At 37.2% G+C, this 25,000-nt stretch overlaps 1 protein-coding gene across 1 annotated transcript in view; it reads right to left on the bottom strand.

Moving 5' to 3' along the window:
- ipo11 (importin 11) overlaps nt 1–25,000 on the bottom strand; it is a 311,095-nt gene that overhangs the window by 204,408 nt on the left and 81,687 nt on the right. The window contains exons 9-10 of the mRNA XM_056464319.1: nt 22,387–22,434; nt 19,962–20,067 (exon numbers count right to left, since the gene is read on the bottom strand). Of these exons, the coding sequence (XP_056320294.1) occupies nt 19,962–20,067; nt 22,387–22,434 (154 nt within the window). The remainder of the gene's footprint in view (nt 1–19,961; nt 20,068–22,386; nt 22,435–25,000) is intronic.

Raw genomic sequence — 25,000 nt, 5'->3', positions numbered from 1 at the left:
TAATGTGGTTAAAAAATCATTAAAAAAGTGGGGAGAGGGAACTCAAAGAGAATTTTGTAAAGTACCTAGTGTAAATTAAGCTCCTGTCAAGAACACTTGAGAACTGAAAGGCTGGAAGTATTTGTATTTGACAACTTACTGTTCAATGACAATTTGCCCAGCAGCAGGGGGACTGGTAATAAAAACAATTGTCTCAAGCACTCTCCATTACCGCTTTCAAAAAGTAGAGTCATCATAAATGATCAGTACCACGCTGCGTCTCCCTTACACACAAACACACACAGTACATAAGCACAACAATGCTGCTACAATTACATATCTCTAATGAGCAACAAACCATTAAAACTAGCCAAGCGAGATGAGAAACAAAGGAACCCAATATAATATTACTGTCATGTTTTTGCTAAATGTTCATAGTTAGCATTATATGGAAGCTTGTTTGTACTACAGCATATTTTATATAAACAATATATGCAATATATATTATTAATAATAAAACAGCATGCAATATATTGGACAAAAAAGTTAATTTCCTCACGATTTGTTTTCTGTTGAAGTTTTTCATTTTTATCTTGTTTTACACGTCTCATAATTGTTTAATTGAGGTTATATCTTACAATTTGAACTATTTCATTTTTTTTATTTTGTAGTTTGCTTGTTTTTTACTTTAAGAAGTGGAAGTGGAATTCTCAGTTTGCAGTTCAGATTTTCTTCCTCTCAAAACTACTTTTCAGAACTGTGAAATTTGATCTTATAATTTTTTATAAAGGTTTTCCCACAAATTTGAGTTAACATCTCTTTTTTAACATTTTTTGCTGACGCACATCCACTGACTGCGTGTGCATCTCATGAAACAGACGAGGTTTTTATACTTGATGCGTTCGCCGTTGTGATATTCTTTACAACGACAGAGGGTGCGATCAAAATAAACCCACTGTAAAATCAGACAGATAAACATAGGAGTAGAAACTTTCCGGAACTGTCATTTCATTAATATCATTCATATCATTTTTAAACTATTAAATTATTTTATTGCTTAGAAATATTTTATAATCATTCAAGATTTTTTAAATTCAAACTTTGATGCATCACTTGCTTTTGTTTATATCTCGGACAGTTCTACCTATTAAGTTAATTAAAATATTAATGACAACAGAACATGGGTTGCTCTACAAATATATTTTTATTATGGAAAGAATAAACCATTATCACCAATAAAACATAGGAAAACAGGGCATTTGTATATTGTAAATCGACAGGTTTAAATATTCTTTTCACTTCATTTTAGTTTTGTAACTATTAAATTGTTTTAAATACATCAGAGTAAAACCTATGAATGGTGTAAAAACATATTCTATAATATTAAAACCACATGGGTCTCCACTTCTGCCATGACCTCTCTTTTTGGTCTTGACAAACTTACCGCCTCGAGTTTTTGTAAACTTTTTAACAAAAACTTTTCTCCTTTCTTACAGCAAGTTGCAATTTCTAGCCAAGAATTATTGGTAATCTGGTTATCCCTATGGTCACGCATGGACAGATCATAAAGATGTCTGTACAGGCGTACCTGTTTCCGTACCTGTACCGCCAGCCGAAATCATGTCGCACGCACCTAAAGCGAACATCCACAAACACCGTGACATCACATTCGCCGCATGCACTCAAGTGAACTAGCGGACACGTCAAGTATTAACCAGCCTAATTTCTGAAATATTTTTTCTCTTAAGTTCTTATAACTCACATTTGTTACTTTCTTAAAAATGCAAGTTTACACCTCGCACATTTAGTCTATATTTACCAATTTAGTATATATTCACCAGTTTGGTAATAAAATTTGTTTTTGTTTTTGTTTTTTTAGAAATAATCATCCATAAACTTGAGCATACAAAGATTTTATATTTATAACTGATTATCCATGGAAAAGTTTTAGTTCAGAGCAATCTGGCACCCCAGACTTTAACTGTCAGCATAAAATCTGGTCCAGTCTGCAGTTTATGTTAGCCAAGAATCACCCGCTCCGACAATAAGATGCCATCTGACCAAAATGTAGTCACACAAAGCCAGGTTTTGCATAGTTTGTTCCAGATTGCAGCTTATTATGACAAGAGACACACACATACAAGGCCAACACACATACACATTCAAGGTTTATAAAAAAAAATAAAGTTTAAAGTAAATTGTACACCATTAATTTTCATTCACTGAAGATTTACATTCTTGCTATCTTCTGGACTGACCTCCAGATATTCCAAACCGAATTTAACTGAAACTTTTCTAATTAGCCACACAATATAAAACAAACCCACATTTATGAGCAAAATTATTAGAACTAGAATAATTATTATACCTTTTTTACTTGCAAAGCAAGATTTCACATCATAATGTTCATATAGCATGCAGATGATTGACCTGAGGTATAAAAAAAAAAATAAAAAATTAAATTTTTTTTTTAATTCCAAGTCAGTCATTATTTTTTTGTTTTTGTAAGTAAAGTGATCTACATCTCCCAAAATGGGTCAATTCTATGGTTTATATATCATAATGATGACTTTGTAGTAGAGCTGGTCGATTAACTGAAAGAAACAAAAATAAATTTCCCCATGTCGATTATATATATATATATATATATATATATATATATATATATATATATATATATATATATATATATATATATATATATATATATATATATATATATATATATAGATATAGATATATATATATATATATTTTTTTTAATCTTGTTAATACTTGCCCATTAAAAACACTTCATGTGTACAGAGTGCTTGAATTTCTCTGACAGCGCAGTGAAAGCATTAAAACTGAAAAGCCATAAACTCACCCTTTCGTTCATTCAAAACAAAAGGACACGAGAGACTCTCATAAATCTAATAATTGATGTGCTGCATGTAAATCATTATTTGCGGACGGTTTGTTTGGTATTCGGTGTAAACAGTGGATACTCGCGTATTACTAGTATCCACATTTTCACTTCAGCAAAACAGTTTTATTGGAGGCAGTGATGCGTATTCAGAAGCTTGAATGATTATCTGTAGTAGCAATATTTATTTATTTATTTATTTATTACTCTTTAAGACATATAACATCAAGCATAACTCAATCAGGGGTGACCATAGTGAAATGAACTGCCAGGTACCAGCATTACTAAGCTCTATTATAAAACCTTTAATTAGAAAATGTTTAATAACTGATATTTTGATAAAACTATATTTTTATTGATTTCCAGTTATATTGCATTTGAATATAATAGCACACAAACCCATAGTAATCCATCCACCCATCCATCTACCTACCTACCTTCGCACAGGCTCACTAAAATTGGACAATAAACAATTGGAAAAACGTTGCCTGGTCTGATGAGTCTCGATTTCTGCTGCAACATTCGGATTGTAGGGTTGGAATTTGGCGTCAACAACATGAAAGCATGGATCCATCCTGCATTACTGTATATCAACACTTCAGGCTGCTGGTGGTGTTGTAATGGTGTGGGGGATATTTTCTTGGCACACTTTGGGCCCATTACTACCAACTGAGCATCGCGTCAATTCTACAGCCTACCTGAGTATTGTTGCTGACCATGTCCATCCCTTAAATAACCACAGTGTACCTGACCACAGTGTCTGATGGCTACTTCCAAGTGCGAATTATCTCAGACTGGTTTCTTAAACATGACAATGAGTTCACTGTACTCAAATGGCCTCTACAGTCACTAGATCTCAATCCAATAGAGCACCTTAGTGATGTGGTGGAATGGAGATTAGCATCATGGATGTGCAGCCAACAAATCTGCAGCAACTGTGTGATGCCATCATGTCAATATGAACCAAAATCTCTTAGGAATATTTCCAGTATCTTGTTGAATCCCTGCCAAGAAGGATTGAGGCAGTTCTGAAAGCAAAAGGGGGTCCAACCCGGTACTAGTAAGGTGTACCTAATAAAGTGGCCGGTGAGTATATATTATTTCAAATAACATTAATTTACTTAAGTTTGACCATTTAAAATGTAGTTTTGCTTGCAAGAGCTGTGAGTTATCCATTTTTGTTGTATGTTTTATTTCAAGTGAAACTAGCTTTTTACAAACATAGATATGTCTTTTTGACTTTTAATGAACTATTGAAAAAACAAATAATAAAAAACAAACAAACAAATAATTGAAATCAAGCTAGCGTGTTCAATTAATGGAGATTTTGCTTTTAGGTCACACCGTCCTCTATAGACAACAGACAATTCAACAAAAACAACTGAAACCTCTCAAATATGCTAAATGTTTTACTAATTTTGCCCACCACTGTAAGCAATGGGTCAAATGATAAACCCACGGTGCGAGTTCGAGATGAGGTAACATCTGTGTGACACTCAACACAGTTTAGTCCCCCTAAAGCTGAGCTGGCACCACAGCTGCCACTCTGAAGAGCTCGGAGCTGAAAAGGTCACTTCATGCTGCTTGGAGTCACATGCTGACCATCACCATCACACATGCTGCTGCTCTTCCAGCTGGCCTGCAGTGTGGCTGCTGCACTGTACTTGAAACGCAACAGATTCTGGCATGAGGCCAGGGTCGCAGAACACTGTCCCGATTATCCACATGCACCAAAGTATGACCCCCAATGAGGACACGGGAAGGACACCGGTGTGAAGTCAAAAAGTAGCAAAGATGGATTTTAGTCTAGTAAGAGGCAAACATTTGGATTCAGAGTTCTTGAATTAATGATAAGGAATGTGTATAACCTCTACTTTCATGTTATACACAAGCGCTGCACATAAAAATCAAGCTTAGAAGACAAGCAGTACAACCTGATTTAACTACAAGCCGGTTTGAGCTAGCAAATTAAAAACATACATCAAAACAATAGGCGTCCAATTCAAAAGCAAACCATATAGTACAATGCTGTTTGTGTTAATAAATAAAAAAATACACAGGATGACAAGTGGTGTACAGAAACAAATGACAAACACTCAAATTTCTGTAACTGATTAGTTTTTTTCTCATGTTTATTTGACAAGAACAACACACATTACAGTGTAACCATATAGAAATGTGCCAGATTCATCCAAAAAATTATTTTGCATCTACAGTGATTCCTTGTTATAACATTATTCACCTTTTGCAGCCTCGCAGTTTTGCTGATTTTTTTTTTTGTGCAATTTGAAATGCTTATTTTTTTATAATTTCTTTTACAGCACATTGTGTTCTGCGTCCTGATTGCCAGGACCATTGTCAGTCAATCTTCTCCGTGTCTCCTGTACAGTACAGTATGCATTCAGCTTGCCAAGTTAACAGAAAGCTTTGATTGCTAGCAGTGTGAGTTCCAACAAGGATGCAAAAAGGATTGTAACTAGGAATGTCTAGATCAGGTTTTTTGCCCTTGAGTCATTTGATTTTGAGTATCTACTGATACTGAAAGTCGATCCGATATTTCTATAATACATAAAGGCTTGGTTGAGACATGGGAGCTACTGACGAACTCCAAATGTCTGTGGTGAACGAAACATGTGGTACATCTTAAAACAGGACAAGTAGTTTGTCAGAAATCTTCTTATAAACGGTTGCCAGAGCTTTCTCGATGAAATAGTGGCGAGACGGCATTTGAAATTGAGGTTTTGTTTGTTTTTGAGGTGTCTTATCAGGTTTGTTGTGTTAAATGTAGCCTTTTTTTGTCCACCTCAACTTCTGCAATGCCAAGTTTACATATCAACTTTATAGTACCTCTAGAACGCACTTTAGAACAAGCTTTTCCGCTTCAAGCTACTGTACATTCGAGGTCTTCTTTGTCGGCATTTAACTAATTGCGTCTCAGCAACAAAGATGTCATGCCGCATGTGTTGCCATTTCTGTGTGAAGTCAAGAAAGAAATCTAACTCTGTGCCACCACATAACTATAGATATTTATATATACACATAATTACATATATATTAGAGTCCTCATCGGGAGGTAACGTCAGATTCTGATCAAGTCTGAAATCGCGTGATTGGGCCCAATTTCCGATCACATGATCGGATCTGAGCATACCTACTTGTAACTGTCCGCAGCAAGACCATCATAAAGGCGGTCGCACACCAGATGTGCCGTGCCATGCAGAGCCAAGCATTTTGGAATTGGTTTGATTTTGGAGTTTGAATTTGGAAATGGAATTTTGCTTTATATCAAGGTACGCACACCGGCGCCACAAGTCAGCAGCTGTCTGCAGGTGCACTCAGACACTCAGGACACTGTTCATATTTCTGTCACGTCACAGAGAGCCATCTGAATAATTTCATTTTAAATAACATGCGAATCAGTATGTGCTTACTTCCAACTGCCATGCGTGCGGTGCATCCGGTGTGCATGACCCCCTTTAATGATAGAGTCTGCTTTAGCTTTGTGAATCAGTGACTGCAGGAAAAAGAACATTACGCTGGATGCCAACATTATCCGCATAAAACCTAAAAAGCTTTATGAACATTTTGCTGACAGCAACGAATGTTTGCGCCTGACAAAAGGTTTTGATCTTTGTTTCATTCTATAATACTGGACTTTGAGAGAGTTTAAACAAGAGAAAAGTGTCAAAATGTTAATCCCTGCCTGAGAAAATTGTATAATGAGGGGTATTAAGACCTTTTATTGCCCATGTTTTAGCCTTAAAACACCTATAATAAATGAAAAAAATAAAGCTGACTACTTCACGGATTTTTCCTGTTGCAGGTTATTTTTAGAACGCAACTGCCGTGAATAACAAGGGACCACTGTATACCTGAAAACATAAAACAAATGAACAATACATAACAGATGATGACTGAAATTGTAAAATCTTTATAGACTACAGAATGTTACGTTTTCAAATACATTAACAAATTCTACCAGTGCTGCACGAGCTTGGTTTGTGGCACCACCTGCTGGTCTGCTTGATGGTCAGGGTTCGAAGTGCATAGCCTAAGCATTAACATAGTCAGAGGTAGATTCTTGCTCCTTAGGTTACAGATTTCACTCTGCATGTCAATGTCAACCGGTTTTCTGTCAGCTTATTACAGCACATATTAACGTGATACAATCTCATTTAAAATTAATCTCAAATGAACAGCAGCAGTCCCTCGTGGATGACTGAATGCAGCAGTTTATTTGTTGTCAGTTTGTTCATTTATTTATTAAGTGTTAAATGTTTGTTGGTTCTCTGACTCCTTTCTAATAGCTAGAGCGCCGTTATGCCTCATTGCAGTGGTGCCGAAACCTGGATGAAAGAGCGATACAGTCCAGCTTGGGGAGTTAACCAGAGCTGGGAAGAAGCCTGTTCATCTGCAGCACGGTTTCGAAACAAAAACTGAAGCATGCTGCCGTCTCCCAGCATGGGGAGGAGCAGGAGACAGGAGATTCACTATCAACTGGAAAAGAGCCAAAGAAGCCATCATTATCTGCCATGAGCCGAAGCCTGCTGCCATCTGCCAGAGAGCTGAGGATCGGGGGCTTAGGACCATCCCAAAAAAAGTCCGGGGAAGTCACCAGCGTCTGCTTGGAGATGAAGCCTGCTACGATCTACCAAAAAGAGGGTAGAAAAGGAAACAGGGACATTCCGAAAAAGCTGTCAGTAAACACTGAATGATGGACGGATGGATATATTCCGTTATAGGGTCCCCAGCACATGAAGAGCCCCAAGAGATCTCTCTGCTAGGTTGAGAACCAAGTGTCAGTATGTTTGAAGAACCAAACCCCAAATTGCAGAGAGCCATGGAAATGGAACGAGACCAGTGGTGCAAGTGCTGATGATTGTCACACCTGTGTGCCACACAGGTCTCGAGTATCATCAGAATCAGAATCAGAAAGAGCTTTATTGCCAGGTATGTTCACACATACGAGGAATTTGTTTTCGTGACAGAGCTTCTACAGTGCAACAGGATTACAGAGACAGGACAAAAAACAGATAATAAATATATTTGTAAAGAAAAAAATAGAAGTAGTGAGTGCTAATATACAGATTGACAAGTGTATGTACATGTTTATTACTATAAACAACGTTATATGTGCAGCTGTTATGTGCAAATTGGCATGTAAAGTGTGTTGTTAAATAAGTGTATATGTGTATAAAAGTGTATGGCAAGTAGTAATGTTGGTTCCACAATTATTATCATCAACAATGGACAAGGTGCAAGGTGCGGGAAGATACAGAAGAAATGATGACAAGAAGACAAGAGAGTTAGAGGCCTGAGACACTTTATGTTTGGATTTGGATTCTGTCTAGGTGTTAGTTGTCTACGAGTGGCTGCCTTGTTTTCTATTTATTTAATTGTTAAAGCATCAAAACCCTTCAGGATTGTTCTTGTCTCCTTCTTCCTGATTTGATGATGAGCTTGTTACAGTTAAAAATAAATAACAAATAGGTTTTTACATTTGTGTTAATCAAAAACATAAAGGACAGAGTTATATTAATGAACAAAGCTTGATCAGTGTAATCCAAATGAAAAACAAATTACTATTATTATATTTTTTTAAATTATTATTTTTATTACTATTAATATTATTTTTGTTTGTTAATTCATTATTACTTTAAAAGTCACAGAGGCACCAAAAAGACAATTAGAAAAATGAGATATGGGTAATTTGAAGGTTAAAGCAACACTGACTCTCCATCATGTTTTGATTAGCCTAATGAAACTTTCCTCCATGTAACACCATTGTTAACACGTGATGTACTTAGTTTTAAAAAAATGTCTAGGTAGATCATAACATAAATGTAAAAATACAAAATAACCCCCCTTACAAAACTTTTTATTCTCTGCATTTAAATGAAGAGCAGAGAATCTCTCATTTTGATCCAGTTTTGTTGATAACAGAGGTGACACTTTAAGAATGCACATAATAAAAATTCTATTACTTTTGAACTGTTTGTGCTTAGTTTACGACAAAATTATTTGTTTAAAACAAAAGATGGAAAATAATAATATTTGTTTACATATTATTAGATGTATTTGTCTGTTTAAAAATCCCAAATCCCAAAGCTCACTCCTCTTTAAATCACGTGTACAGAAGCTGAACTGAGAAAAGTGTCTTTATATGAAGCTCATCTGTCAGTCAGCACCGATACATGAATTGAGTGATTGAGATGTTGCATAAGAAGAGCGACAATCGACCCATAGCTTTAATGGAAATTAAGTGTTCACGGCCGTTTTTATATAAATTTCACCATGGTTTCTTGAACAGCTCATGCAATTATATTACATTTGAGATGCGCTTTTTGACGCTACTTTCATTTTTCATAGAAAGATTTAAAATGGGAGAAATATAGGAAAATACTTAAACAGCATGATAGCGGGATAGAATGATAAAATAAAAGAGAATCCCAGCAAAAACGGAGAGGAGGTATGCAATTGTCACGACTTTTGTCTTTTTTTGTCACAATCTGACTTGTAGAATCTTGATTTGCATCTGACTTGAAACAGAAAATCTGAACTTATAATCAGTCCTAGCACACTACCACAACTGACTAATATTTCCCATAAAAGCACATTGTTTGTCATTTATAAAGGAATACCATTGCCCATAATCCATTAGAGGGAATACTTAACTATATCCCGATAAATGAGTTTCTATAAAAGAGGAAGACAGACGCAACAGGTTTCCCCAGCCTATCGATCCGGTCTTTAGCAACACCTGTTTAGTGTAGTAGCTGCCCCTTTTGACCCCCGAGGCATGAGATCAGCACTTAAATAATCTGTCTGCCAAGGCAAAGTGCAAGAGTCTCGACTTTATGACACAGCAGGTCAAATGAAGTGATGAATCAATCGGGGGGTCTGGAGAGCTGCCAGTCTGGAGAAATGACAGTGCACAAGGTCAAGGCGCTTCTCGGCAGGCGCTTCTCATAACAAGCAATAGGGACAAATTACAAAGGTTTAATACATAACGCTAATTTCCTGCTGAATATAAACTTGTCAAATCCCAAAGCCTAAGGCACAGATGGCAGATGTCAGCACCAGGGTTACTCATACGTCTCTCTGAAAATCCCTTGGAGGCTTTCTCAGGCATACTGTCTCATCGTGACAGTGACAAATGTGCCTGATTAAAGAGTGGCAAGCGTACATTTGCTTGCTCTGTCAAGAGCACGTGCAGATACTGCCTCAATACCCATGACTACACTCACTCGATTGGTTGAATGATCCCCTCTGGAGCCACACAAATGCCCACTGACATGCATGATTTTGCATATATATATATATATATATATATATATATATATATATATATATATATATATACACAGTATTTATGCCATTCATTCCTGTAGCCTCATGCATAACGTGCACAACAGTGTTTGTATTGCCGATGATATGTATATCTATATCGTCGGCAATACAAACACTCTTGTGCACATTATGCATGAGGCTACAGGAATGAATGGCATAAATACTGTTACTACAAACAAACGCAAACAATGTGTATGCATTACCTTTTCTCAATGTTCCAAAAAATTAAAGACCAGCGATATCACTTAAGAGTAGGACTGCATAATATTGTTAGAGAAAAATAAAGAAATTGCGATATTTGTTTTCCAGTGTGACATATATTCCAATATTCACTCTATTTAGATAATAATGGATCATTTTAGATTGATTGGTAGCACATCTGAATAAATTATAACCAATTACAAAGAAAAGTTAATGAACAAAGATAGAAATGAAATACATAAACAGTGTTTTATGCTTTCCAGAGAGTCTAACAGTACAGAAACAAAATAATCAAATGTAAAATAACACTTCAGTGATAAATATTTAAATACAATTCATCTTTGTTAAAGCTACAAGCATTACAAATTCTTGAGCATGAATGCTTTACCGGGCACCTATTTTACACACTTTTCAAGATTTAAGATGAGTCTTTTGTGTCTGCAGAATGTGTCTGTAAAGTTTCAGCTCAAAATACCCATTCGATTATTTATTATACATTTCTGTTCATTGAAAATTTTAGATTTTATGACATTGTAGCTGTTTGTTGCCTGTGCCTTTAATTCAAATGAGCTGGTGCTCCGTGCCCACCATTCATATGTGCATGTCAGAGCCACAGAGATTGCTTTGATGGGTTTAGCTTCTCCTGCTTTCTCACACATAAGCAGCAAAGTAACAGACAAGAATGAAGCAGATCACCCTTACTACAGTAAAAACTCTCAACCGTTATTTGATATCTTTGTTGTGGAGTTGATTCAAGCCTTTCTGCAATGATGAGTCACACAAAATGTTGTTATGTGGCACGTTAATATCCACTGCTGTATGGACATCCATTATGTTAATTTACAAAACAAACCTGATTTGAGTCCATGAACCAGGAATGAAGCGTCTTCTTTTATAACTGTACTGACACTATGCGGCTGTGGTGATGAACTAGGTAGCGATTTTACTGTCTTTATTACAAACATGCACTGTTTTAAAAACATTTTAAACTTGTAAAACTCATTCATGAAGTGCTGCTGATCACAGAGAGCTGAACAGATTTTTTAATCCCAGTTGCTTTGCACACATCCTGTTCTGTGGCTATGATTATGCACGTTACTACGAAGACATGTTAATACGCGGCTCTCAATCAATTCAGTGGGCGGGGAAACTGCACTCCTACATCACGTTGTGGTGGGCCTCAATATGAGATGGATTAGGATCCTATTTTAACGTCAGAAAATTAAAATAAAAGAGACTTATTGTGTTACTATCACGCCAATATGACTGTGGACACACTACACCTACACACAGTTCTGTACAAAGAGCTTACAAAAGTAGATTTTCATCATTAGATGTCCTTTAAACTCACTTAAAATGCTCACACAGTCACATGCCTTAAAAACACAAGAAGATGGTACACTTTCACTGTATTATGGTTTAAACTTTGCAATGACTTTGCAGTGACTCCACAAATCATGTGTTCTAGACTGTGGTGCTATGCATGTTTGCATGCAACTATATGCATGCAACTATAATCTCAACATTGCAGATTCTGTGATTGCTATTGCAGATGCACACATTGCAATATTGAAGCTGAAATGATATATTGTGCAGCCCTACTTGAAAACTGTACATTTTAAAGTCGCAAAGTGGAGATTAAAATTAGAGAACACTTCCTGATTTCTCAATGTTGTTAAACTTCACCTGGCAGAGATGCTTTAATTATCCAACAAACCCTATTTATCTGGAAGTGTGGCAACCCAACTTAGCAGTTTCACAGACCTTGCAAGATGGTGAGCCGTTCTAAAGTCACTGAAACCATCCAACAGCAGATTGTCCAGATGAAAGCCAATAGCGTGAGCCTTTCAACCATAGCAACAAAAGCTGGTCATTCCAAATCTCTGATTTCTAGAATATTGAATCTTTATAAATCTTGCTAACTCATTCAAGTTGGTCAGAAAGGCTGGTTGTCGGTAAAAGACAAACGCATGAGAGGAGAGGATAATGCAAAGGATTGAACACTGCAGCTGGAATTGCTTAACAGTTCAAAGCTGAACAGATTAAAGCCTGATTTATTCTTCTGTGTCAAGTGATTGCTGTACCCCACACATAACTTGCAGTTAGCCGAAGTCGTTGCTACACTGGCAATAACATTTACAAATGCCAGTAAGACAGTGAGGCTTCTATGCTCTACTGTGTTAAGTTTCTTTGTGGATCTTTTTCAATGGAAATGCGTGCAATGCTACTTTAGCATTAGCTTTTCCACAAGGATGAAAAGAGACAGCAACAGGAAATGATTCAACTTGAGAATGTTAATCATAAAAATACCACAAAACAAAAGCATTGATCCAGAGCTCCTCCTCATGGGACTCCAGACTATTAAACACTTGCAACACTGATCTCGTTCCACTCCAGTGCCTCTTGGCCCAGCCTACATTCATCACTGCTAAACCAAACCGACCAATCACAGATCTTGTGCTCTGCATTGTCGCATCACATAATTACATTGTTTGAGAAGGTGCACTTCAGGGTCCAGTGATGGGTGTGCGATTGTAGGCTACGCTGGACGGACTCCATGCACTTAATGCAGAAGTATAAACCGGCCTTAAGGATCTGTATATAGATACACAGTGTCTCAAAGCTTTCACACTGCACTTTAGTGTCCACTCGTGTCTGTTTGATGTCAGAGTTTGGTTCGCTTAGCTCAGGGGTGTCCAAACTCAGTCCTGGAGGGCCGGTGTCCTGCAAAATTTAGTTCCAATTCTAATCAGACACACCCGGGCTAGTTAATCAAGCTCTTATTAGGTTTTTTAGAAACATCCATGCAGGTGTGTAGAGACAAATTAGAGCTAAAATATGCAGGATATATGCCCTCCAGGACAGAGTTTGGACACCCCTGGCTTAGGTAGAGTGAACAAAGTTTTGCAAACTTGGGTGTGCACCTGCAAACCATCCACCAAGTCCTCCTAAAAAAAGCGTGATCTGGAGTACAGTTCACTACTAAAGCCTGCTTTATACTTCTGCGACGAGTGATCAGCGAGACCCACGGCGCATACAATGCTCATAGCCGTGCATTTATACTTCTGCACGCTGTCTGTGTTCCTCTGTAATAACACTACTGAAACGCTAGCTGGCAGTGATGTGTTTTATGTCTTCTGTGTCGAGTTTCTTTGCTGGTGTTTTGTTTTTTCTCAGCGCTTCCTTAATGTACAAGTGGCTCAAACTTGCTCATTGTGAGGCAGGAACTGGCAGACATGCAACAACTTTAGTCATTAGGTAAACACAAAACAAAACTTTTATCTGGAGCTCGTTCCCGTGACTCCACACTTGTAAACAAACGCTCATCGGGCTCGCGGGGCTCTTGGTCCAGCCCACACTTGTCAACGCTACCAAGCCGACTAATCACAAAGCTTGCGTTATGCATTGTTGCGACGTGTAGTTTTTTTTTTTTTAAAGGTGTGCGTCAGCGACACCTACGGCCACAGCGAGAGGCAATGCGTTCACGCATAGGCTGCGTCGTAGCTTATGCGTGCGCTTGACGCAGAAGTATAAATCAGCCTTAATGTTAACACTAATACACAAAGTCACAGAAGTGAACGACTATTAATCAAGTATTTGTTGTTCAATAGTATATTTATGTTAATGCACTGACTCGTTTAAACTTGAGGCACGCTTTAACTAGCATTACATAGCAACAGTTGTTACTCTGACAATGCAAAGTATCAGGGGTCAGAACCAAAAACCACCATGTGAACAGTTCAGATGGGGCAGGGGGAGGAGGGAGGTGTCCATCAAGCTCAAGTGGGAACCATGAAATCGAACCAAATGTGAAAGCACACCAAGAGAATCAGGACTTAGTTTCAGGATTTATTTGGGTCTGATGAAAACATTATGTTTTTTCCCAAACTGGGTAAAGTCTGAACCCAAAGAAGTCAGTGAAAGATAAAGTGTCATGGTTTGGTGATGTTTTCTTCATCAGGAGACTCTTACACAGATACATGACTGTTCATTCATTTATTTTCCTTCGGCTTAGTCCCTTTATTCATCAGGGGTCACCACAGTGGGATGAACCGACAACTTATCCACCATTTGATTTACACAGCGGATGCCCTTCCAGCAACACAGTACTGGGAAACACCCATACACTCTGACATGCACACTCATACACTACGGCCAATGAAGTTTATTCAATTCACCTGTAGCGGATGTCTTTGGACTGTGGGGGAAACCGGAGCACCCAGAGGAACACGGAAAGAACATGCAAACTCCACCTGGAATGGCCAACTGAGCCAGCTGGGACTTGAATCAGCGACCTTCTTGCTGTGAGGCAACAGTGCTAACCGCTGAGCCACCGTGTTGCCATACATGAAAGTGTGAAAGCAAAAGATTATCAAAAGCTCTTTCAGCAACATGTGGTTACTTCCCTGCATTCATCACCCAAATGCTTTCATGAGGGACAATGAGCCCTGTTTCACAGCAAGATGGGTGAAGCGGTTCCTTGAGGCTGAACACACTGAAATAATGAAATGGCAGCTTAGCAGACGTTACTGATCAATGTAACATGAAAACAAAGTGCATATTTTTAGGGATTATTGGATGGATCCACAAAGTACAATTTTTATTTGTATTTAGACTAGAAATACACATATATCCTGCATACCTTATACATTTAGCTAATGCCACTTTTTTATCAATTTAATTAAACACATTTCTGTTGAAATAAATCTTTTTAATTTCTTTAAAAATCCATTCTAACTTCAAACTTTCCGAAGGTAAAGTAGCGAAGACGATCTGAAAAAAAAACAGACTTAAAGCCACAAAACTTACATTTTAATTTCCGTCTTTAAATGTCAACGTCACCGTTATGAAATATGCAAATGAGGTTTAAATCCCTCTCTCTTTACTCAATAGGAAAAAGAAACAGACACACAAAAGCAAACAGCAGTAAATGGCAGGAGAAACCGGCAGTCATGGTTTCAAATGCGATCATAATGAGATCTTCCACAACAGAGGTCTGTTTCTCCTCTACTCTCTCTCGCTCTATCTAAAGTCACAAAAGAGTCTTTGTGTAGAGCCACAGTCTTCATTACCCATTTTTACATTTTGTATCTTATCCCTGTCCACCCACAGAACTGTCACAGAAACATAAAAACTACATCAGGCCTTGCAGAGTAGTGCTGGGGAGAAACTGACAGAATGTGGAATCTAGGGATGTCCCAAAGCTTAGTGTGCCTCAATCTGATTAGAGTCTGTTAATATCGAGATCATTAGATGCAAGACTTTATGCTTCACATCATGCTTTTCAAAACAAGATTCAACATTTAAAACAATTATTACAATAATTTGTCAAATGTACATTATCTACATTATCTTTTTTATTATTTCACATTTATTTAAAGTGACATGAACAAAATACTAAAAAGGTAAGGTGAGAATATTGCTAATGTAACCCCACCGGTCGTACACCACCCAACCCGCTCCGAGCTGGCTCTGAAGCTGCTCAGCACTTCACTAGCTGGCCTTTGCTACACTCACCCCCCTAAACCTCACTCCCACCTGGGTCACGGCACCAATGTAACCCCAGCGGTCCTACACCACCCTTACCGCTCCGAGCAGGCCTCCAAACGACGGCTTTCCACATGGGAGTCAGGTGCTCTACCAAGGAGACTAAAGACCATGGCCTCTAGCGTCTGTTGCTAGGGCACCTTTAGAGGTCAGAGGAGTGACTGCTACACTGAGTCCCAATTCAACAACTGTATTTATACCACGTCCTAAAACTATGTACTTTTTTATGAAGAAAAAGTACATACTTTTGAGTGTGTAAAAAGAGTATGCATATGGGACATACTACTTCCTCATTAATGGGCTGCTATGTTGCTTAGCAACTCTCCCTGTCAATCACCTCGACATATCATCCACATTTCTTTCATATTTAATTACCTACCTTATTAAAGATGCAACAGCAGGAACCTGCCATTCGCAAGTCTTTTATCCAGAGAAATCACCTCAGGTCTTTGCACAATGCATTCAGAAGTTAAGGTCCAAATAAAATGTAAAAATGCACTCATAATGTCTAATGTACTTGTAAAAATAGTTCATAATCTATCATTATATAATCTATAAAATCTATAATCTTGAGCCATAAAAAAATACAACAGCTATTGCCAAAAATGTACATATGCCAAATGTTGCATTGAACATGCGGTCTCAAAAAAAAACTTGCTAATTTAAATGTGCAGTAGGTGAGTGTCTTCCGAAAAAAAAAAATGTTGTGCTGGTTGAAAGTCTCTTCACATTCCTATAGTAATGATTAAAGTAAATGATCTAAATGTATTTATATGTGTTTTTATATTCTGGGTAAGGCACAAGACTAAAAAATTAGTAATAAGTAGCCCAAACTGTCTGTCAACAAATGTAGATTTGTACAACAGCGCAAATCTGTTCACACAGATCCACTGTTTGCACGTGTATGCATAAGTGCAGGTCGCGCTTTGTCATGTGCAGACAAGACAATCACAGCAGTCAAATCAAATGCTGAATCAAAACTTAAAAATCCTGAATCAATTTACTTTTGAAGTTACTTTTGCACGCTGGGCGAAGGACGACACCATGGCTGAAGTATTTCTTTTAGACAGGTAATGTTCTGTTTTAAAAGTAGTTTAGTCACGCAAAGCTTATGTAGATTTTGTTGTTTTACCAATGGGCTATATGCACAGAAGTGTTGTTCAGCCACTGAAATCTTCCGGTGAATAATCGATGTGATTATTTTCAGTTTCATAAGGGACCTTTTACAGCATTGATAATGCAGATTTTTATTTAGTTAAACAACAAAACAAGTAAATAGCGCAATTCCACCTAGCCTGCTTTACTGAGGTGAAGCTGTTTTTTTTACTGTAAAGTTTTCTAACTGGTGAATGACATGAACTAGTGGGTTGTCTGCTGTCATCTTTAAGGTCCGCACATTCAGGTTTCAGGAGGTGTAGCTTTGGACGGCAGGGGAGGGATTGTGTTTCAAAGATATTATGCTAACCCGTTAGCACGGCCTCATCTTTTACACAAACTGTAAAGTTTGACAAAGGTTTTAATAAAGTTAGGAATAAAATTCTATATTAAAAATGAAAAACTTTTGCGTAAAGCTACACATTTTATCAAAAACAAAAAATATAAAATCAAAAGGAGAAGCAACATTTTTTCAGTATCTTGTAGTGAAGCAAACTATTTAAGATGGGTATACTAAAAAAACACTTGTTACACCAAAACAAATACATTTAAAAATATATATAATTTCAGTAATAACTACATTAAAAAAAAGAAAATCTTGGTTGAATAAACTTAAGTTGAACCATTTTTGAGTAGATTGACTAGGTGATCTACTTTAAAATATAAGCATGTTACACTGAATCGTGTTTGTGTATGTAGCATGTAGTGGACATTGTAACGTCCATGTTACTGTGAAGGTTGGATTTAGGGTTGGGGTAAGTTGTAGACATTAGCCCCTTTCACACAGCAATACCAGATACAATGTGGAAAATTTTCGGAACACCTTTACCGGTAAATTCAAAAAAGCGCTGTTCACACAGGCAAGAACGTTCTGCAATTTTTGCGGAAAAGACCATTCACACATCCATTCCAAAATGCCGGTAAATTCTGACATCATCAACCAGAAATGGCCTCCAAACGGCTGCACTTGTGTTTGTAAACATAGAGGGGGGGGTCAGGTTTTTGTTGATGGTTTCACTTTCATTTAAAGCTTTAGCATTCATGCAGCTGCTTTGTCCCAGTGACATCCAAAGGCAAAAGCGTGAACCACAGCTAAATGTTTACACATTTGACTACATAATAAATTCTGTGGATGGATAAGTATTGTGAACAACTTCGATGAAAACATATGGAGGAACACTTTCGCATGTCGAGATGTACATAATATGTGTTTGTGCTGCCACTCACCAGCTCCTTCACGTGCACACACGTCAAGCAACTGAAGCAGAGCTTAAAGGTAAACAAACAGCGGTTTATCATAAGCATTTGATCGATAATATTTTACAGTTGGCAACAAGAAGGAACATAGAAACGTTATCTGACTAACATCAGCTAAATGTGTCTGGAAAAATATTCAAAGGCTATTATTTTCATAAACACCACGGATGTGAACGGGTCTGAATGTTCTCATTGGCTGGAGTAGACGTCTCATGCCGACGTGTTCTAAACTTGAACTCGCTGTTTCCGGCAATTTTCCTTCTGCGTTCACACAGTGCAGCATTCCAGCAAATTACCGGTAATGTTACAACTTCTCTTTCCAGAAAAATGCCAGACCGAATTTACCGGTATTTTCAAAAAGTTTACACATGATCCCTTTCAAGGAAAATTGCCAGTAATTTTTCAGAAAGGTCTATATAATAGGGGCTATTAATAACTGTGAGGGTTGGGGTAGGTGTAGATGTGAATAACACACAACGTATTGGGCAATTTAATAATTAACATAAATAATTCTCATTTCTAGCAACAACCGCTCACACATGCACATCCACTACGCATTGGACCTGATCCATTACATCATCGTGCTACAGTCTGCAGTGAGGACACACTCCAGTACTTCCAAACCTACTTATGCTCCATTCATAAATTCCCATTTCTTTTTTAAATCCCTACTTTCCTTCCCAAACCCCCATGGCCTTCAATGAATATTGCATCACCTTTCCCTACCGGGCGTTTATTTTACATATCCGATACTTCAGATTTTCTCAGCTCTCCCGACCTCATCAAATGCACCACTGGAGTCTCCCAGAAGAACGCTGTTTAACCAATCCATCAAGCACGGCTGATATAATACTGCCATTGTAAAGAGGGAGTAAATGCCATTGAGGTGCAGTGTAAAGATTATCCAGGCTCCCGTCTGAGAGGTTTATCTAAATCTCGATATCTTTGTGCACTTCTGAAAAAGACTGGAGAAAAACTCAAAGATATCAGCTCTTTGCAGGGGTTGTCCTCGTTCACCAATTTGATGTTATCCTGCACAATTTCAAACTCCCGGGGCCAAAAAAATAAAGCTATTAAACTATAGGTGTATACCTGTATACTTTTATGTAACCAAGCGAGATTTCCAGAAAGAATCATAGCAAAACAGAAAGAAACTTGAAGGCGATGGGCTTCATCCTACATTCTTTTTGATAAAGTGCCTACCTGAGCTCAAAGTCGAGTAATGCTATAAAAAGAAGTAAAAAAAAAAAGACTTCTGAGAGCAAGCTTTAGTCTTTTATCTGTAGGAGGGTTAGACCTTATTGCGTACAAGCACTTCTTTGAACGCACCTGCGAAGTGACATCACTCCATTCACATCACTAGAAAAATGGGAGTGCATACCGTTTCATGTCAAGAAAAAAATGCTTAAGATGTTTTCTTTTGTTGATGTGAAACGTCATACTGCGACTTTCAGCCATTCTGGATTCATTCACTAACACAGATGTTAGATTTGTGAGAGTTCTATATGAAGGTTATGAGGTATAAACAGCTCTTAGTGGAGAATAACGATTGCTTATTAAATCATACCTGTTATGGCTGACTTGCAGCTCTCCTAGGAGTTGGTTCTTGAACCACTGATCAAAGTCCACATTGTCAAACAATTCATAAGCGGCTAACCCCACGGCATTGTACACTGGAGAGAGAGAGAGAGAGAGAGAAAAAGTTACCATTTAATTGTTTTGAACTGAAAGACTTTGTTTTGATCATTTTTAAATAAACAGAGGTGTTAAAGCTCTTTTGGGAGTTTTGTTTTTCTTTCTTTCTTTTTTTCCATCCATTCATCTATCTATCTCTATTTATCCATATCACTCTATCCAATCTATTCAACCTTTCAATCCACCATTTACCAATCTACCTGTCTTTATCCCTCTTTCCAACCCATTCATACTTTATCTATCCACCTATATACCAATGTTTATTCATTCATCTATCTCTATCCATCCATCCATCCATCTCTATCCATCCATCCATCCATCAATCAATATTTATCCATTTATCCAAATCCCTCTATCCAATCTTTCCAAATTTCCATCCACCATTTACCAATCTGCCCTATCCAACCCATTCGTACTTTATCCATCCACATCCACTCTATCTATTCTATGCATCTCAATCCATCCATCCATCCATCCATCTATCCATCTCCCTTTATCCAATCTATTCAACCTTTCAGTCCACCATTTACCTTTCTACCCGTCTCTATTCCTCTATTCAACCCATTCATACTTTATCCATCCACACTAATGTTTATGCATTTATCATCCATCTCTATCCATCTATCTCTATCTATCCATCTACCTACCTACCTATCCAACCCATTCATACTTTACCTATCCACCCAGACACCAATGTTTATCCATTTATCCATCTATCCCTATCTATCCATCCATCCATCCATCTCCCTTTATCCAATCTATTCAACCTTTCAGTCCACCATTTACCATTCTACCTGTCTCTATCCCTCTATCCAACCCATTCGTACTTTATCCATCCACCCATACACTAATGTTTATCCATTTATCCATCCATCTCTATCCATCTATCTCTATCTATCCATCTACCTACCTACCTACCTATCCAACCCATTCATACTTTACCTATCCACCCAGACACCAATGTTTATGCATTCATCCATCTATCCCTATTTATCTATCTATCCATCCATCCATCCATCCATCCATCCATCCATCCATCTATCTACCTTTATCCAATCTATTCATCCTTTCAATCCACCATTTACCAATCTACCTGTCTTTATCCCTCTATGCAACCCATTCGTACTTTATCCATCCACCCATACACCAATGTTTATCCATCCATCCATCCCTATCCATCTATGCATCCATCCATCCATTCTTCTCTATCCATCTCTCTATTTATCCATCCATCCATTTATCCATCCATATTTATCCATCCATCCATCAATCTATCTATCTATATATTCATCTATCCAATCCATCTATCCATCCATCTATCTATCTTTATCCATATTCCTCCATCTAATCTAGTCAACCTTTCAATCCACCATTTACCAATCTACGTGTCTCTGTCTCTATATACAACTCATTCATTCTTTCAATCCATTCACAAAGCTACCTATCTCTCTATCTGTCTGAACCCACTATTTATACTCCTACTCCACTAATCATTTCTTCCATCAGTCCACCATCTATCCATCCACCATGCCATCCATCCATCATTTCATTTTATCTGTTCGATCATATAACATTCAACCATGCAGACATCAACCAACCAACCAACCAATCAATCATACAGTACATACATGTCCGCCCATGCATTAATATATTTATCCACCAATCTATCCAGTTAAATATTGATAGATTTATTATCTATTAATAATTTTATTCATACATCCATCCACCCATCAATTCATCACTTAATTATTTCCTTTCATCTATCCATATATTTATCCATTGTATGATCCATGCATACCTTCCCTTTCTCCCAACAAACCTTTTGTTGATTCTCTTTTAATCCACCAATTTGTCCATCAATCTATTCATCTATTCATCAATCACCCTCTATTCTTCCATCCATCCATTCTATTTATTCCATCTATCCATCCATCAAATCTAATCATTCAACCATTCATCTTTATCCAGTCATATATCCAATTATCTTGATCTATTTATTAATCCATCTTCACCCATCCACTCACAGTTTTTTTCTATTTATTCGTCCATCATTTTATCCATCCTACTATCCATTTTTAAATCCATCCAACAATGAATCAATCATCAACCCTTTCTTCCATCCATCGGTTCACTAAATCTATTCATTCATTCATTTCTATCCATCTACCGACCATCCATGTCGGATATCTGCTTTTTTATTCATTATAGTGAATCTTGAACATGAAATTTCTTATTTAGTCATAGACAACAGTCATTTCAGTCAGAGCACAGAGGTAACAAGTAATGCATGACTGTACCTGCATCCTTCATGAGCATCTGCACTGGGTCTTCCACATTACTGGGGCCTAAAACAGAGAGAAAGAGTGCATTTATTTTTGGTCCTTCACAGTCTGCACACAATGTGCTTCAGGCTTTGGAAACATCTACAACTCCCACATCTGTATTAACTATGACTTTACTTTGCAAACAGCCACTTTGCAAACATTGCTAAGAGCGTCAAAGCGTGTAATCAAATAGCATAAAACCTTTGTCCCATTTCCCTTAGCCAATCATAATTAGCCATCCCAAAGTGACAATGAGTGGGTGACACTCCTTATTGTCCAAGTAAAATTAGAACATAGGGAAAGAAAACTCATGAATCTAACAAATTATGACTAGGAAATTAGCTGAGGGTCATTAGCAGAATCATCCTCTTAATGTGTGCTTTTGTTATTTCACGCTCTGACATACAATTTGCAAAAATAGCACCTGCTATTGTCCTTAATATTAACATGATATCAAAACGTAAATGACGAATCTAATGATAAAATCCAATTCCTAACATCAAAACACTTAAGACTCTTTCGAATTGCTATTTGACTATAGCTAAGCACTTCATCCTAATTTAATCATGACAGCAAATTTTAATCAACTAATTGATTAAAAGCTCATTTAAGTCATTTACTAACTAATTAGGGAGTCAGATCAAAAGCAATGACAGCGTAACATTTGTCAGATGATCCTTGTATTTAGTTGAAAGTGCGAGCCTAATTGCTGCATGCAGCGCTAAACAGAGCTGTAACGCTGGACCCACTTTAGCACATCAGGGTCTGCTTTATAAAGGTGACATTTGCCCTGTAAGGCTACAATCAAAAGTCCACATCTAAAGTAGAACCCCAGATGACTCTGTCAGTTTCTCCCCCATAAAAAAAGTAGAGAAAACCCCTCATTTGGAAACAAAGAGCTTTGAAGAACTGATGGCTTTGCGTGTGTCATTTGGTGTCAACCCATCCTCTCAAAGCTAATGTCAGCCGGAAGCTAGAAATGACAGAGTAGTTCCATGCTGAAAAACTTCAAAAAGGGATTTTGTAAAAAGCATGTGGCATTTGAGCATGTTTTTTTACTGAAGCCTCCAGTAGCACATGAGTGGCTTTTCAAAATATTCCATGTGAGAAAGTAACATGTTAATTAGCATAGATAAAAAGGGATCTGCAGTGTGAACTGTTGGTAAATCAACCATCAGTTTAAAAATAACACTTGTTTTCACCGTGTTCTCAACTACTCCCACTCCAGATGTGACACTTCTTTTATTATCTACTCTCATTATCAACATAATGACAGTTCATTTAACCAGTGACTTTTGTTTGATCACTAAGTCTTTAATCAGCACATTAAAAGCATTGACTTGTCTAATTTATTCACTGTGTCCTTGAATTCCAGGAGTCATGCATGAAAATGCACACTTTTTATTAATCAATGTAATGAATACATCCTTGCTAGAAAAAAGAACAAAAACTGGAACCAAGCCATAGGTTCACAACACCAATATATTTCTATATACTGTGAATTAATTAATTAATTAAATTTAGATATAGCAAGCAAGTGTGTGAGCCAATGAGCAAGTGAGTATTGTGACCCAATGAGCATTAGTGAGTAAGGGAGCAAATTAAAATAATGAATGGCTGAATGAGCACTTTAGTGAATTAACGAATGAAGCATGCAAGTGAGTGAGTAAATCATTGAGAAAATTAGTAAATTAATGAATGAAGTGAATAAAGAACGAATAAGTGAATCAAGGAGCATATGAGAGTCACTTAGGATTAAGAAAGAATCCGAATTAGTTTTGAATCAGTTGAGATTGGAATTTGTTGAGAATCAGTGGGGATAAGTAAATTATTGAATGGAGTGAGAAAGGAGAAATGAGTGAGTGAATCAGTAAGCAAGTGAGGTAATAAATGGAGTGAGTGAGTGAGTAAATCCTTGTATGGGTGAGTAAATCAGTGAGTGAAATTAATATTAGTGAATAAAAATAAAAAAATGGAGTGAGCGAGAGAAAAAAATGAGTAAATGAATCAGTTGAGTGAGTGAATTAACAAATGGAGTGAGCGAGAAAAGGAATGAGTGAATAAATAATTTCACTGAGTAAGTTAATGAATAGTGAGCGAGAAAAGGAATGAATGAGTCAGTTGAGTGACTAAATTAATGAATGGAGTGAGCGAGAAAAGGAATGAGTGAATAAATAATTTCACTGAGTAAGTTAATGAATAGTGTGAGCGAGAAAAGGAACGAATGAGGGAGACAGTTGAGTGACTGAATTAATGAATAGAGTGAGCGAGAAAAGGAATGAGTGAATAAATAATTTCACTGTGTAAATTAATGAATGGAGTGAGTGAGAAAAGGAACGAGTGAGTGAATCAGTTGAGTAAGTGAATTAATTAATGGAATGAGCGAGAAAAGGAATGAATGAGTGAATCAGTTAAGTGAAATAATGAATAGAGTGAGCGAGAAAAGTAATGAGCGAGTGAATCAGTTGAGTGAGTGAATTAATAAATGGAGTGAGCGAGAAAAGGAATGAGCGAGTGAATCAGTTGAGTGAGTGAATTAAAGAAAGGAGCGAGAGAAGAAATGAGTGAGTGAATCAGTTGAGTGAGT

The sequence above is a fragment of the Danio aesculapii genome, chromosome 8 (assembly GCF_903798145.1).
Source record: "Danio aesculapii chromosome 8, fDanAes4.1, whole genome shotgun sequence".
Classification (NCBI taxonomy): Eukaryota; Metazoa; Chordata; class Actinopteri; order Cypriniformes; family Danionidae; genus Danio; species Danio aesculapii.
This window is presented reverse-complemented; position numbering and strand designations above follow the sequence as displayed.